The sequence below is a fragment of the Eulemur rufifrons genome, chromosome 5, assembly GCF_041146395.1.
Source record: "Eulemur rufifrons isolate Redbay chromosome 5, OSU_ERuf_1, whole genome shotgun sequence".
NCBI lineage: Eukaryota > Metazoa > Chordata > Mammalia > Primates > Lemuridae > Eulemur > Eulemur rufifrons.
This window is the reverse complement of record NC_090987.1, coordinates 14,443,087-14,459,507: the sequence shown is the minus strand read 5'-3', so window position 1 is coordinate 14,459,507 and position 16,421 is coordinate 14,443,087. Positions and strand designations below refer to the sequence as shown.

Genomic DNA, 16,421 nt, shown 5'->3' with positions numbered 1-16,421 from the left:
TCCTTCTCCCGCACCCCCCCCCCCCGGTTTTTTTGGAGATTAGAGTTCATTAATTAAATCCTGTGCTTAGATCGAACTGTAACATTATTCCAATCACATTTATCTTGCAGGCGGCGGCGGAGATGGCAGCCTCGTTGGAAACGCGCGGGGGAGCCTGAGGCGGCCGCCGGAGACGCACGACACGGCGCGCTCCCTCGCCAGCCACGCCGCGCACAGCCCCTCCATCTTCCTGCTCAGCCTCCTGCCCCGCTCGCCCCTGCCTCGGGGGTCCCCTGCCAGGCTCCTGCCCGCCCCCACCCGCAGCCCTCCGCGGCTGCCCTGCCCGGGTCCCCTCCTCCGCCACACACGCTCACGCGCGCGCGAACACACTCACGCGCCAGCGAGCTGCTGGCCGCTCGATGGATCGATTTCCCCGCTTTCCCTGATCCCAGCCCAGCCCGGGATGAGAAATTGCAAAATGGCCCGGGTCGCCAGTGTGCTGGGGCTGGTCATGCTCAGCGTCGCCCTGCTGATTTTATCGCTCATCAGCTACGTGTCCCTGAAAAAGGAGAACATCTTCACCACTCCCAAGTACGCCAGCCCGGGGGCGCCCCGAATGTACATGTTCCACGCGGGATTCCGGTGAGTGCGGGCCTCCGAGCGCCCTCAGGAATCTGGTTTATGGTGTGTTTGGGGAGGGGGCGGAGGGTGTTTTGGCTTCTCCGAGACACTTAGGGCGAGATCACTGCGTGGTCCTTCCATCACTCTCTCTGCCTCTCCCTTCCTCCTCCCCTTTAATTTTTAACCCAAAGGCCGTACCAGCCGTTATCCTAATCGATGAGATTGCTTTGCTCGTATTCTTCCTCGGCATCCCTTCCCCCATGTCAAAAATGAGGGGGGGGGGAGGCCGGTTAAGGAGGAGGATGGTGGAGGGAAGGGCAGCGTGTGCACTGGGGAGGGGGCGGTGAATCGAGAGGTGGACAGGCGCGAGGTGGGCGCCCTCCCCGTGCCCTGTCCGCAGACCCCGCGGGCCAGGCTGCGTGCGGGGCAGTTTAATGGCGGAGGCGCCGGGCTCCCCTCGCACCTGCCTCCTCTCCGCCCCCACCCTCCATCAAATGATGCGCGGGTTTCTTCGCATGAAGCCCCTGGGGCGTTCTCCCTGGACCCTTTCCCCCGCCGCCCTCCCCCTTTCCGGGATTTCTGCAATTCCCCCGCCCCCTGCGGGAAGCGAGCCTCCTAGGGGCCGCCTACCCTCGCCCAGGTCGAAGGCACCGCCGGCTCAGCCGGGCGCAGCCCGGCACAGCTTACCGAGAGCCCCCGCCCTACCTGTGACCCAGGGAGCTCTCCCAGCAGGGCCTCCTGATGGGCAGGTGGCAACTACAAGCTGCAACCTGTGGTCCAAGCCGGGCCAGGATGTGGGACCTAGAGAAGCCCCGCCTGGGCGGAGGAGGGGAGCTGGCCGGGGGTCCCTAGGAATAGACAGGGAGTGAAGTCGGGCTTAGGCTCGGGAAGGAAGAGGTTAAGGCAGCAGCTACCGCCTTCCCCTGGGTCTCCAGCTTCCTCAGCCCTTTTTCCAAAAATCAATTCTCTGGGCGGCGGGGGCGGCGCGGGCGGCGCGGGGCGGTCGCGAGGAGACGCGGCCGCTGTCCGCGGTGCTGACTCGGGTCCTCCCGCGCGGCAGCTCGGCGCGCGGCTCCCACCCTGCTCTCCGCAGGACGGCCATTTTATGGTCTCTCCCGCACCCGGAGGGCCGGACAATGGAGACGGGCTTCCCTGTTTTCCTTCTTTCTCCCGGGTGTGCGTGGGGGCAGAGGGCGGATCAAAGGAGAAGGGGCTGCGGGACGGAACCGAGCCAGCGCGCGTCAGCCCTCCCCGCGTCCCCGCTGGACTTTAATGGCTACCTCGGCTCCCGAGCTGAGGCCAGCACGTTTGTCTGTACCCATGCTCCTCTCCAGGTCACAATTTGCGCTGAAGTTTCTAGACCCGTCCTTTGTGCCCATTACGAATTCTCTCACCCAGGAACTCCAAGAGAAACCTTCTAAGTGGACATTTAATCGGACAGCGTTTTTGCATCAAAGGTAGGATAGGAGGAAAAGGTCCAAAAGGTGCTTTTGAATTATGGAGCTCAAACAAAACAAAACAAAACAAAACACAAAAAATCCCCAACAACAAAAATTTATACTTCCTACCCTCACCACCAGGTGTATTTGCATTGTTTTCTTGACTTGACTGCGCAAAGCAAGATCAGGAACCCTTTCATATGTATGTAGTGCCCTCTTCTAATAAGGAAACATCAAGAGGACCAATTTGAATAGGAGAAAAAGATAGTTTCAATATCCTCCCTAACTTGGGCTTGATTGAGCACCATGATTTACAATTAACAAGTCTGGCTAATACTACCAAAACCATCTATTTAAAAAAAAGAAAAAAAAGAAAAAAAAAAAGCTAGTTGCAAAAAGACCACCCAATGCATTTTCATTCCTCCACTGGAAAAATTTGAAAAATAAAATGAAATGGTGTTGTTTCACTGAAACACACACAAAATACCATAATCCATCTCAATCAAATTACTAGTGAAAATGTTGGCCCAAATATATGTAAGTATTGAAGTGTGATTTTGTTTTGGTTTGGCCTGTTTGTTTTCATTAAGCCTTTACAGCTTTTAACTTACTTACTGCAAAGCTATCTAACTTCATTCTTACTAGTTGTAGCAGCTTTATTTTATACATGAAGGAGGGTATTTTTGTTTTGTTTTGTTTTTTAGGTGGGGGAAGAAGGATAAGATTTTGTTCAGATTGATTTATTCTACTCAGTTATTCTGGTCTACTCTTAGCAAACCCAGTTAAATCATTACTCCTTCCCTCTTAGTGGGATTATTATGCTGCTAAATGGGATGTGAGCCATCTAGTGTATTCATTAGAGGTGTGAATACTTATTTTACAAACCACTCTATTTAGGGAGTTGTGCTTTGGTCATAGCATTTCTAGTTATTGCGCGTTCTCTCTCTCTCTCTCTCTCTCTCTTTTAATTTTAATCTACTGGTAGAATTAAAACAAATTCAGTGGGTATCCATGGTATTGAGAAAATATTGTTTACTTGAAAAGTTGACATACAGTCATATGATTATGACTAAAGTTTTTAAAACACTTATGTTTAATTAGAAATTAGTTTATGAAAATCGATCTGTTCTAAAACCCTAGTACGTTTTAAAATTTTGGGAGGGATTTTAAGTCAATATTAATTTTATAAACAACCCAGAAGATTTTCATGGGTAGAACATCTTGTATCTTTCCCCAAAACACGTTTCCAACTCAGTAAAAATGTTCTTCCCACACTAGACCATGTGACCCAAATGACCAGTCAGAAGAATATATTTCCTTCTCAAAACTCCCCTCATTTCAATCCATTCATTAGGTAATCTGTAATTAATTTTTACCAGTATCATTTTAAATTTTCCTTACCTTTTTAACAGCTTGTAAGAACAGTACTGGTAACTTTGGAACTTCTGGATTGAAGATTTCAGTTTATGTTGCTCTGTACTTTGAAGAATGGAGTAGTTTTTTAACATAAAATTCCAAGCAAAGTTGTGATCTGCAAAGCATTTCATTTCCTTCCTGCTGTTTTTTAGGCAAAAGAAGCAAGAGATTCAATGTGATTGCTTAGCACTGGAGAGTCTAGCAGCAAAGTAACATGTTACTGGTCTCTCTTGAATATTTTAACTAGCTGAGACTTTAAAAGGAGAAACTTAATTGTACTTAAAGCTCAATATGAAAGCAACCTGAAATTAGTTCCAAGTATCACTCTTGCTTTGTTTATGCTCTGAATTGTTAAAATATATATCCATTTTGAGGATTCACAATAGCCTCATTTTCCAAGGACTAGATTTCTTCAACTAAATTGTGTTTCTGTATAATAAAGTAGAAAAATATCCTTGTTCCATTATTCAAAGGACCTTAATGAGATTATCATCTCATTTCTATTAAATATTCAACTACATCCACTGCTATTACCATCTTCATATTTTAATAATAGATGGTGCTGTACTGACTCATATCTATTTGGTTCTTGTTTGGACACCAGTGATATTTGATATTCTTTGAACACTGCAGTCCAATAGCAAAGTAGACCCTAGTTACAAACTCTAAGTCACTAATGTTTGTGCATGAATGTGAGCTCTTTCAATTTCGTAAATTGTAAACTGTGTCTGACACAGTTTGGCCTATGCCTCCTGCCTGATCAAATACACTCTTCACGTAGAGCAGAAAACCAAGGAATGGCAGCTAAAACTGTAAGTTGCACTTACAAGCCTCAAAGGATTATGTTCAGAACTTGACTGAAAGATTAAAACATGTCTGCAGATTCTGAAGCAATTCTCTCTTCAAAGACCACAATTATGAATGTGTAATTTTTCTTGGATTCAGTGTGCCTGAGATTTTTGTCTGAATGAAATGGCAGCATAAGACATAAGATGGAAAATCAATTCTTTTGAATGGAATGCATTTAATGAATTTCTTTTTATTTTAGGCAAGAAATTCTTCAGCATGTCGATGTAATAAAAAATTTTTCTTTGACCAAGAATAGTGTTCGGATTGGACAACTGATGCACTATGATTATTCCAGCCATAAATATGTTTTCTCTATTAGCAATAACTTCCGATCACTCCTTCCAGATGTGTCACCCATTGTGAATAAGCATTATAATATTTGTGCTGTGGTTGGAAATAGTGGGATCCTGACAGGGAGCCAGTGTGGACAAGAAATAGATAAATCAGATTTTGTTTTCCGTTGCAATTTTGCCCCTACGGAGGCTTTCCAAAGAGATGTTGGAAGGAAAACCAACCTTACCACCTTCAACCCCAGCATCCTGGAAAAATATTACAACAATCTTTTGACCATTCAGGACCGTAACAACTTTTTCCTCAGTTTAAAAAAGCTTGATGGGGCCATTCTTTGGATCCCTGCATTTTTCTTCCACACTTCAGCAACTGTTACCAGAACATTAGTTGACTTTTTTGTTGAACACAGAGGTCAGTTAAAGGTCCAGTTGGCTTGGCCTGGAAATATAATGCAACATGTCAACAGGTGTGTATATTTTATTGTATTTTACTCATACCCCACCAGATGGCAAATCAATATTGTAATCTCTTGGGGGAGGGAGTGATCCAATTAGTTAGTTGCTGTGGTTAGTTTAGTACTTTAGGGCAAACTCTTATCTTTTGTAATGAATCATTCTAGGTAAGACGTTCAGTCTACCCCCAGCTGGTAAGCAAGTGCCAAATGGCAGGATTGGTGTTTCATCAGTCTCCCTTCTCTATTGTCCATCCCCTCCCTGGGTAGTAAGCCTAACCGAGCAGTCATGGAAATCACCACAAATCAAGAATTTTCTTTAAATGGATAGATGTGTTCCAATAATGCCAACGATTAAATTAGACAAGTCAAGTGGTTTTTTTTAAAGATGCATTTGGCTTAAATTTTTCTCTTTTATTTGATATTTAGGTGTTGCGTAGATATCCAAGATTAGCAAACCACCTAGATAAATAATAAGTTGTACAACCTGCCTTTATAATTTGATATTTGAATGCAAAAACATATGAAAAGTGTTTTATGAGCTTGTTGTTATCCCTTGTAATTTGATAGACAGATTGACCAGAGATGCAATATTTTAGTCCTAGGCTGGTGACTTTCAACTCTGGCTGTACTTTAGAACCACTTGAAGAGGTTTAAAAAACACCTTTTCCTAGACTCTACCTCAAGAGAACCTAATGCAGTTTTTCTGGTGGGGAGGGAAGTGGGAACCAGGTACTCAGAATTTTTTAATAACTCCCCAGATCATTCCAATATGCAGTCAGAATTGGGAGCCACTAATCCAGAGTATTTTATAAAGCAAGATTAATTATAAGATATTTTTTTCCTTTAAATCATCTGAGAAAAATTGCCTCAACTCCAGATTCCTCTGTATAAATAGCCCCACTGTCTCAATGTAGCCACAAATATTATTTTGAGTTGGAGTGGGTTCTGGGAGATCTGGTAAACAGGGAATGCTAAAGATTTTTATTCCATAATAGATTATTCCCATCCTGTAGTCTCCTAAAGTCCTCCAAATTTAAGATCTGTGTAGCTGATGCCACATAGGAAGAGGAATTGTAGTCTAATGTACTGGTATATACCTCAGTGGTGGGGTAATACCATAATTTACAGTCCAAACTGGAACTTTTTCTTTGAGAGAAAGGAGGTGATAGGAATAATTACAGCAGGGGTAACAGACATCAACTGGGGCTGTCCCAGTTTCCCAGGATTCATGGTCACCCTTTTAAGAGGTAATGTAGCCCAACTCCTAAGTTTAAAGCAGCAATTTATTTGCCCAAAGTCATTGCCCGGAATGGGCAGACCCAGAATTAATTAGAAGGCAGACCTTCTGCCAGCCAGTCCAGTGGTCTTTTGACCTCATCATTTTGCTCCCCTTTTGCTCAATTTAAGTTCAGCTGTGCCAAAAGGACAGTCAGAATCATTCTAACTCCTTAGATAAGAACATTAAAACCAAGGCTGAACTTTTCAATTTCATCTGGAAAGGGAAAGGTTCACCTTCGAAGCCTTCAAGTAGTGAAAAAGGAACTGTATGTGCCTAGAAACTTCTGGAAACTGGCCTGTGTGGCCTACCTGCCACCAAAGGCCAGTGGAGTTAACCATAATGTTTCACAGCCACTCAGGCTTGAACCAAATACATTGGTTCAGTGAAAACTGGAAGGAAATACAGTCCACAGAAACCTGATTCATGAATAGTTTAGTTCTGTCCACACACAATGATAAATACACCTCCCCAACCCCCCACAGAAGTCTCAAATATTTCAGGTTGTGGGTAAGAAGGCTTCAGAATACTATCTAAATATGAAAGGAACAATCACCATAATTTAGCATTTTTTTAAATTCAGAAAATGTGTAAATACATTTCCTAGGTCCTGGCATGCTGAAGACAGGCTTGAGAACCCCTAGATAGAAGACGGGGAATCAGGGAATACAATTTTTTATAAGAGGGTGCTGAAAAATAAGTCCCTGCAGTCTTCTCAAAACCAGAAAGAAGGATTAATTTCTAGGTTTGGGAAGGGAAGTAACAGAGGAGGTCCCCCTAGGTTAAACAACCTCCTCCACCATATCCAGGGCCCTTTATGTAGGAGAAGCAGCGCCATTCTCATCAGTGGCCATCTGTTGTGTCACCATTGAGGCAGAGCCACCACTCTTTTAGGAAGACCCAGAGGAAGGGTGAGCTTCCAAGGTGTGCCAGCAGTATGGCTGCAGGAGATCCCGTGCTCAGAAGGGCCTGACGCTTGGTTTAATACTTTGCTCTCACACTCTTGAAATTTTCAATAATTTTTGAACAGAGAGTCCACATTTTTATTTTGCACTGGGTCTGACAAATTATGTAGCCAAGTCATGCCCAAAGGGTTTTATTTATTTATTTATTTTGTGGTCTAAAAGATAAATTCAAAGCAAGCACTGTTTAAGTTACCATGGACAAATCCACCTCCCCAGCCAGTCATATTGACCCAGCTGATTGAAACCTTCGACACTGACCTCTGAATCCACATGTACTTATTGTTCTACAGGTACTGGAAAAACAAACATTTGTCACCCAAACGACTGAGCACAGGTATTCTTATGTACACCCTTGCGTCAGCTATATGTGAAGAGATCCACTTGTATGGATTTTGGCCTTTTGGATTTGACCCCAACACCAGGGAAGATCTTCCATACCATTACTATGACAAAAAAGGAACCAAATTTACCACCAAGTGGCAGGAGTCCCACCAGCTGCCTGCCGAGTTTCAGCTGCTGTACCGAATGCATGGGGAAGGGCTCACCAAGCTGACTCTGTCACACTGTGCCTAAGAACTCTGAATGGAAAGTGCCAAATGGCTGTTTAAAAAGTGCCCCAAATCAAATTGAATAGTCTTCAGAATAGAGCCCTAGAGAATGTCTTATAAGGATTGTCTGCCATTTAAAAGGAAAGATGTCTTTTCTCTCTTTTGCACTGCTCTTTTAAGAGTTTTAGCAGATTTTTAGCAGGACAGATGCATTGAAGCCACAGGATTGAAACTTGATTGATAAAGGGAATGTTGCATTTGGAATTATGCTGCTAACAAAATGGTTTGAAGTATTTTCATGTTTGTATTTTGATAATAAACTGCCTCCCATTTTTATGAGGACTAGAGCTATAGTTTCTACAGCTCTGCTCAGATACAGTCCTTGTAATCAGAGGCCTCTGGCCAATTGGGGCAGGATCTCAGTTTTGCCAGTGGGATCAGACTCTTCAAAATGGAAACATAAAAAACTGGTTTGCATAACTCATCTTTCTATCTCTCTATCTCATCATCTCTCTCCCTCTCCCTACACTCATTCCCTGCCCTATTACCGTGGAGTTTAATTATTTGCTAGGAATCCTATTGAATTAGCTTGCTTGTATGTATTGCATTTGTACTTGATGTGTTTAAGGCTCTGGGTAACTTTGATGTTTCATGACCAACCGAGCAAATCATGACGGGTCCTCTCATGATTACTTTTGTAAGAAATGCCTCGTAGGAAGTCCTTCCTAGTCCACACAGTCATTCTCCAGCAGGGCAGTCCCTCTGTGGTGAGAGACATGTAATGCAGTGCATTTTTCTTGATCACAAAGAAAGCCCAGGTCACGAGTGGCATTGCACGTCTTGACTTAGGTGCTGTTGTGGCAATTAATAGCACTGTGGCCACATCTGCAAGGGCATTCCAGCCTAGGTTCGGTGTCTCCCACCATCCCAACCCAAGCACTGGGCTGGGCATTTTCTCAGAATATAGAGGCAAGGGTTAGCTTAAGATCCTGGGGTACATAAAGGGCAGACAAGAAGGATGTTTAGAAGTTGTCATGGAATCCTGTTACCCTGAAATGTTGTAACCATGTTACCCATTCAGAGCCTTTGCGAACCAGCAGGGTTAGAGTAGAGGAGAAACTTCGAGGCTGGCCAGGCCAAGCCCCCCTATGAACAGTGCTGAGGTGAGGTCATTGGTCCACCACCACCAATCTGGAACCATTTGTTCACTTCAAGACAAGTGTAGACACTGGATAGTCCCTCTTTCCACTGAAGTCAGATCTACATGCCTACAGACTAAGCATTTCAAAAGGAAAAAAATCATTGTGCAGTAGCAAGATTTGGTACTAAATAGCCCTTGGAATTTGAGATTATGTAGACCTGCCATGAGGAAATTAGTTGCCCATTCTCTTTTTCATTATTTCAGCCTCAGGAGTAGAAATCACATCATCCCCATCCCTGGCTTTTTACTGAGCAGCACTTTGTTCTTCCAGTTCAGCCCAAAGTCTGGCCAAGTCGATGTTAAATTTTAATAAGAGTTTCTTTCTTCTTTCCAAATGCCAGTCAAGCACATTTGTTATACATTTGAGTGGAGTAGCTTGTTCTTTTCCAGAAATCTCATCTAGATTCTTTGCAATGTGACAAATATTGTTTTAAAAAAATTGCTGTAGTTCAATAATCAGCTCACTGCCCCTCTTTGGGAAGGTATAATCATGCTGAAAATTACACCAAATACAATAAGGAAAGACACAGGCCTTCTGCTCATGTTCTGCCTGGTCCTAAAGCTGTCTTATTTTTTTTCAGAATGCTGTGTAATTAGAGCAGCTTACAAAGATCCAGATATTAACTAGTGAAAGAAAAAACACTCCGCTTCAGACGTGTCACCTATTGTGTCACACCTTATGTCAAATGAATGGCAGTCGTGCAAACAGACGGGAAGAAACAGGCATGAATGTTTTGAAATGGGCAACACTAAAACAGCTCTATACTTGAAATAATTATAAGGGGAGATATTCAAAACATTTTTAAATTCAATGGTATAATTTGATGGGCATCAAAACCACACCAGGTCTGTTCCCTGTCACTTTAAAGAGGACAGTGCCACCATTCTCATGCTGTGCTCCGTTCGGATCACTGTGAGATTGATAACTGAAGGAAGTGTTTAGTTGGCTGTTCTTAAGCACTTAGTTCATTTGGTTACAGCTAAGTGATATTAATGCCAGGATTACACAGGCCAGTTTCTGACTCTGGAGTTTTAATCCCAATGTGCCCGTTTGTTTTCACTAAATAGAAATGCATAGACACTTTTAACCTAGGAAGGTTAACAGAGCAAAAGACCACAATCGCTACAAACAGATAATTGTTCCATGGGAGACTATTTAAATTTTATCTCATCATAATGCCAAGGTTTCTGGTTTGTTTTTTAAGTTCAAGGAGATTTGTAAAATCTCACTGCACTCTTGGCTCCATCTCAACCTTAGAGTGGGAGGACTTTCCCACCCCATCACCATGTCATCTGTCACTTTAACAAGAACTCACAATAGTGAGGAAATGGACTTGTCTCTGGAACTAGAAGGGGTTAGAGATCAGGCTCATCCCTGCTTATAGGCAGGACTTCCCAGAGATGATCCCCAAAACCACACTTCCCCTTTTAAGAAAAGCAGCTTCTAGCTGATCACAAAAAGAATCTCTTTTTGTTTTTAAAGACTGTTTCAAAGATTAAACCTATGTAATCACTTTCACGACCAAAAGAGATGGTGGGTCCCAAGTGTCCTGATTAGAAAGGCTCTCCTACGGCTCCCAGGCTTGTGTAGTCAAGTGCAGTGAACTGGGCAGACGGGACCTTTGGGTCGTCCCTCCTGATTCAGCTACGGATACATGCCCCTGGCTTTTGCATTGACCTCGCTTTGTTGATTTCTAGACTAATTATATCCTTTTGTCAGAACCTTTCCCCTTTTCGGGATACTCACAGCAGAGTCCACCTTCAGCTATTGGAATAAATTTCACCATAAAGCCCCCAAGGCTGTCTACACTTGACGCCAATACAAATGACCAATTAAGTTACAGAGGAGGAAGAAAACCCCACAGACATTTGGTAACCTGCTTAATGCTAGACCCTCGGTTTTCATCAGCTGTTCTGAGTGTCATATGCAGGCGTGTAGATTCAAGGGAGATAAGACTAAAAGGTAGTATCAAGAATTCCTCCCACCCCCACCAAAAAAATCTTTCCCATATTTGATTATTAAAATCTCTATAGTTCCTCTGCCCTTGTGTCTGTGTCTTAAGTGTCCTTGACTATTATAAAACTGATGTACGTTTAGTAGTGTTGTGTGCCTAGCAGTGCAGACTGGGATTGCTGTGCCATCTGTCTGTGACCTTGATGTCAGGCACCAGACTGTGGGGTTACCAGCAAGGATGTGCAAAGGAAGGCTCCCGTCCCCAGTATCCTTGTGCCTGGGCTACCAGTTGTCCAAGATTGTGAGTGCCAAGACAAGCCTAATTTGGTAGGGAAGCCAAGGAACAGAAGAACATTTCTTCTGACTTGGGGCAAGGCAGTAATTATTAGATACTGTCAGATAACAGAGTGGTGTCGACCTGAGGTCAAAGAAAGCAGGGACACATTGTAGAATGCCAGGCCACTGGAAATGGAAGAGCCTTTGAGCTTCTCCAGTCCTGATTCTTAACTTGACAAATGAGAAAATGGGGAAAGAGAGAGGCTAAGTGATTTGCCCAAGACTGCATAGGTAATTAGTGGAGAAATTATGCCTCCTTCCCTAATACTTCTTAGCTTTATCAGCATCAAATAAAGATGGGCTCACAGGGAAAGTGATTTCGTTTGGGATCTTCAGGGAACATAAAATAAGTTAGAAAGGCTGTAAAGGAGGGAAAAAGAGTCTCCCCTTCCCACACCAGAATTATTTTTCAATGCAAAACAATAAAGAAGATGCTTGCATCGGTATACAACAGTCCCCTGGTAAGCACCTACATTCTCCCCTGAGATGAAAGAAAACCCCTTTGGTAAATAACAATTCAGTACTGATGGTTCACAGTTGACAGCTGGAATCTTATCCAATAATGTATTCGTCTTAATAAAACTTTGTTTTAGTAATATGTATGCATAATTTAGAAGTTGAAAGCTGAAAATGGTTATGTACTTCTGCATATGTATAATTTTCACCAGTGGTCCCTTGAGTTAAGAAATGTCTTCCATATATTATAAGTAATTTCAACAGCAGACTTTAAATTATTATGTTTAGTTCAATATGCTAAGAAGATAGACAAATCTATATGAATAACTTTGGTGCATCTTTATGTGCAAAATGACAAACTGAGCAATTTTCTGTATAATTCTGGACCCTTAAATCCGTTTTTTTCCATAATTGTTCTAATGCACTAGGCAAAAGTTTCTGTTTAAACCTCTACTTCTCCCTGAATGTGTAGAACTGTCCTTTTGCGTACAGAGAGAGTTGGGGCTGTGTGTCTGTGTCCCAGGAGCCCAGATGGAGCACCACGGGCGCTGGGGATTGAGGGCACCTTCGCCAGCTGACTGACCTGTCTGGTCTCTGTGGCCCAATTAATCAAGGCCACAGATGAGTGGATACCAAGCACTAAAATGACTAATTATGCCTCTCTCACACTCTGATTGCTTTGCCACATAGATAGAACATTTGAAATGGGAAACCTTTTAGAATGTCATTATTGTATGATGCAGTATTTCTGAACATTTATTTTTATTGTGATGACTTATTATTGAAGACGTGTGTGTTTGAATAGATGTTTCTATCCTCAATGAAGCTCATTCTCTTGTTGTTGATGACACTGGAGTCACAGTGAAGAGGCTGTTGCAGATTAACTGACTCGGATTTAAGATTACAGCGGGGTTCTGGGGTTAGGACCTGGAATACACTGCTGACCCTCTAAACAAAGCTGTATGAAATTAAGAACTCTTCAAAACACAGTTCTTGCTCCTCGCTCCAGACCTTTGACTCACAATGTCCTGGGATACGTCCAGTTTACAAAAATTCCCAGATGATTCTGATGTGGTCAGCATTTGGAACCCAATAATAACATGTAGCAGAGTCATGTATACCGTTCTGAACAAAGCAGCTAAATGCTTATCCCTCCCCATGCAGTTAGTATCAGATGTGCCTTGAAGTTATCGTGATACGTGGCAACATAGGCACAGTCGTAGTGACGCAGCCACACAACGGTGTTGGCTGAATGGACCAGTCGCTGGTTTGTAAGTGAATAATAACTGGTCAATTTAGCCAGAATGGATGCGAGCCTGGAGAGAAGTGAGGAGCACAGCTTTAATGTGCTTTACCCCAAGGCCAGCTCTTTATATTTCGCTCTTTATATTTCAAACTAGGAGTCGGATCTCAGGTCACTCATCTTTATAAATGGATGGATTGAGAAACGGGGAAGTTAAGTGATTCATTCAAATTCAATTTGGAAGTCATTTCCAGAGCCTAAAATACCTCTCAAGGGGTCTGATTTCTCAACCTCTGGGTAATGCCCAAAATGCAAAAGTCTTCAAGCTAAAATGAAAGAAATCAAAAAAGGAAATTTAAGAGGTTAAAATTCTAAGACCAACACAGTATAAGAGAGGTGATCAGTTATTACTAGCTGCCTTGTACCGGCCTCTGTTGAACAAGGTGCCACCATCCTAGTGAAGGTTTGACCAGGCTTATTTCTATAACTGTGCACGTGTAAAGCCTTTAATCATCAGAGACACTGAAGGGCTCCTTTGATTTCCCTCCTGTGTGATTCAGAGGCAGTTTCAGCTCTTCAGTATGCTGCTAAATATTTCACAACTGGCTCTGGAAGACAGTGGGACCCCAATGTGAAGCACCTACCAATTTCCATGGTGTCAATATTCTCATCCTAGCCAATTTCAAGCTACTAACTTAATGTCAGCCAGGTGGAAATATAACAATATGTTTCCAAGAGCCAGTACGAGTGTGCTTCTGTACAACAGCAGCTGGCTCCAGCACAGCACTGCCTGAAAAGTTTCTGAGTCACTGTGTACCAAACAGGAGAGACTAGCAAGAGCCTGGGAGGGACTCCTAAGTCCCCTCCTTGGTGAGTTTTACTAATTTTTAGTAAAAGAGCATATTATTGGCTCTTTTAGGCTAAGGCCCTAAGGTGTTCAAAATACTTCCTATCCATGTGACTCTTAGGAACAGACTCCTCCTTTCAACAGACTCCTCAGTACCTTAGGTAATTACTAGCTTTTCTAATTTCTAAGGGTGACTTTTCAGGTAAACATCCTTTTTATTTAACTGCCAGTTAAAACCATGTTTGGCTGATCTTTTTTTTTTTTTTTTGTATCCTATAGTTGATCATTTGTTTCCCCAATTCTGTAGTTTTCCCTGTCCACTTGCTCCTCATTCTGCTGAGATGGCAAAAAATTCACAGGCATCCATGAAAACAGTGTCTGCGAAGGAGGAGGGGAGAACAAGACACCCATTCCACATACCTGGCCCCACACATCTGGAGATGCTCTGTGGTTCAAAGGTCTTTACCCCACCAGGGGACACTGAGCTAAGCATCATGCCCAGCGCTTGAGTGTGTACTCCGCTGGGGCTCATTTGCCCTCAGAAAAGTCCCTAATGGTCAAGAAACACCACTGAATAGGAACTTCTTCCGGCAACGTCAGTGGCTGACTGGGCAAATTTTTTGGAGCAAGGCGTCATGTGGTGCTTATCCTTAGCTAAGCTAGGCTGAGGCTGGACCCTGGGGGGAAAAAAATCTACCAGCAAACATTTGGCTACTGCAGGCCTCTGGCATTGAGCAGTAGAGAAACTGCCTTTCCTCACCACTGGCTGTGAGGGCCCATCCTACTGAGTGTTTAGAAATCAGATGCCCTGGTAATCCACTGAACAAGCTTTGTTTGCAAATTGAAAGTTTTTCTGATGGAAGTTTTAGGTAGGTTTAATTAAATCCTTTGGAAGGTAATGCTGGAAAAAAAAACATGTATTTAATTCCTGGGACATAATGAGTGGCCATAAGTTTTTATTCTGCATGCAATAAAACAAAATTAGAGCGCAAAGGATCAAATCTGCTTTCCTTACTACAAGAAAATATCCTACAAGTTCTTTAAGGCATTTCTAGACTTCAAATATTTGAAACTCAAGTTGGACATTTTCTACACTCTGTTTAAAAGACCAGGTTATACCTGTTTTCTGTTATTCTTAACAGTCATTGAAATGAGGTTGTTTCTCTGTACTGAGCAAGTTATATTTTGTTTTAAATGAGTCAGATATACATTCATATGTTTTTCTGTCGTCCCAAATAAATTGCATGTTGTTAGCCTGGGCACAAAGTACGCCTTCATCCTCTGGCTCTTTTCCTGACACCGAAGAGAGAAATCCATTGCTACAAGCACAAGTAACTTGACAGGTTGGCCCCATTTTATTGTGAACAAATTCACACAAAAACAGCCTTGAGGAACCAGCCACTCCCATAACATTTTTGGCTGGGGAGGTGGGGAAGAAAAATTGGTAGACAGTGGGAGAGAGGTTTGGTAAACATGTATAGGTGGAACAAAGTCATTAAAGCCCTTGCGGAAAGGAAGGGGAGGCTTCACTCCGAAATTTGGAATCTAGATCATTTTTCAAGACTGAGAATAACTGGACCTCATGTTAGAAATGCTCTTTAACCACATTTCAAGATCCAGATCTGAGCCCATAGTATGCAGAAAAGCGTCCTTACAACCAACAGCCTGGGAGGGGGTTATTGACAGACTGAGATTGAATCACTAAGCATCAGTAATTAGCAATGAAATTCACCCAGGACACAGAACAAACATATTGGAACATCATTTACTCACATGGGACAATCACCTAAGTCCATAGCAGAATTTCACGGACCTGGATGTTATCTCAGGTCAAGAATCCAGATCAACATCTTCCATGTGGAGATGAGACAGCTGAGGTTCAGAAAGTTGAAGTGGCTTATCTACCCAGCTAGCTAACTGGGTCTCTCAACCACTGACTCTGCAATCCCACCCCATGCTGCCTCCATGTGTTAGGTGGGAAGCCGACAATCCATTGTGAAAGTATAAATTAGAAGTCAAGACAAAATAATGTTTGTGATATCTTCTCTCTCACTTAACCCACTTTGGTTTCACCATTTCACTTTAGCATCATTTTAAAGAATGGCATATCTGTGTAGAATGAAGAACAAAGCTCTTAATAGAGGACTGATGGAACCAAAAGGTTGAAAGGTGGGATAAGGATGAATGTAAGTAATTAAAGAAACGAGCAAGTGTCAGGGAAAATACACGCTGCTTAGATTGTTATTACCACAATGCCTGCCCCTACACACACACACACATATGATGCATTTTTTTGGAAAATATCATTTTCTGCTGAGAGACTAGTACTGAAGACTTCTCAATTTTTCCCAACTACATCAGAAGTTCTCTTGCTCTTCGGAAGAAGCCGCAGCGCTTACAAAGCAGACTCACTTGTCTTGTGAGAGGCAGCCTCGCCTGCCCTTGGAAGTAAGCTGCCAGACTACAAGGGCTGCAGAGACCTGAGAGAAGCCAGCACTGCTAGACTGAGAAACTTGTAAATATCTCCTGCCTTCTGGTTGAACAGG

The 16,421-nt window shown here is 43.0% G+C and overlaps 1 protein-coding gene and 1 long non-coding RNA gene across 3 annotated transcripts in view; one reads left to right on the top strand and one right to left on the bottom strand.

The window, feature by feature from the left end:
- The first annotated feature begins 442 nt into the window (after positions 1-442).
- On the top strand, positions 443-7,863 carry ST8SIA3 (ST8 alpha-N-acetyl-neuraminide alpha-2,8-sialyltransferase 3). The gene is made up of 4 exons (XM_069467968.1): positions 443-621; positions 1,935-2,057; positions 4,504-5,061; positions 7,581-7,863. The coding sequence occupies exons 1-4, from the start codon at positions 443-445 to the stop codon at positions 7,861-7,863; spliced, it is 1,143 nt and encodes a 380-aa protein (XP_069324069.1).
- The window catches only part of LOC138383270 (uncharacterized), a 45,441-nt gene continuing 33,988 nt past the window's right edge, over positions 4,969-16,421 (bottom strand). For both annotated transcript variants that reach the window (XR_011233573.1, XR_011233574.1), the window contains exon 3: positions 4,969-5,033. This is a non-coding gene — a long non-coding RNA (uncharacterized lncRNA). The remainder of the gene's footprint in view (positions 5,034-16,421) is intronic.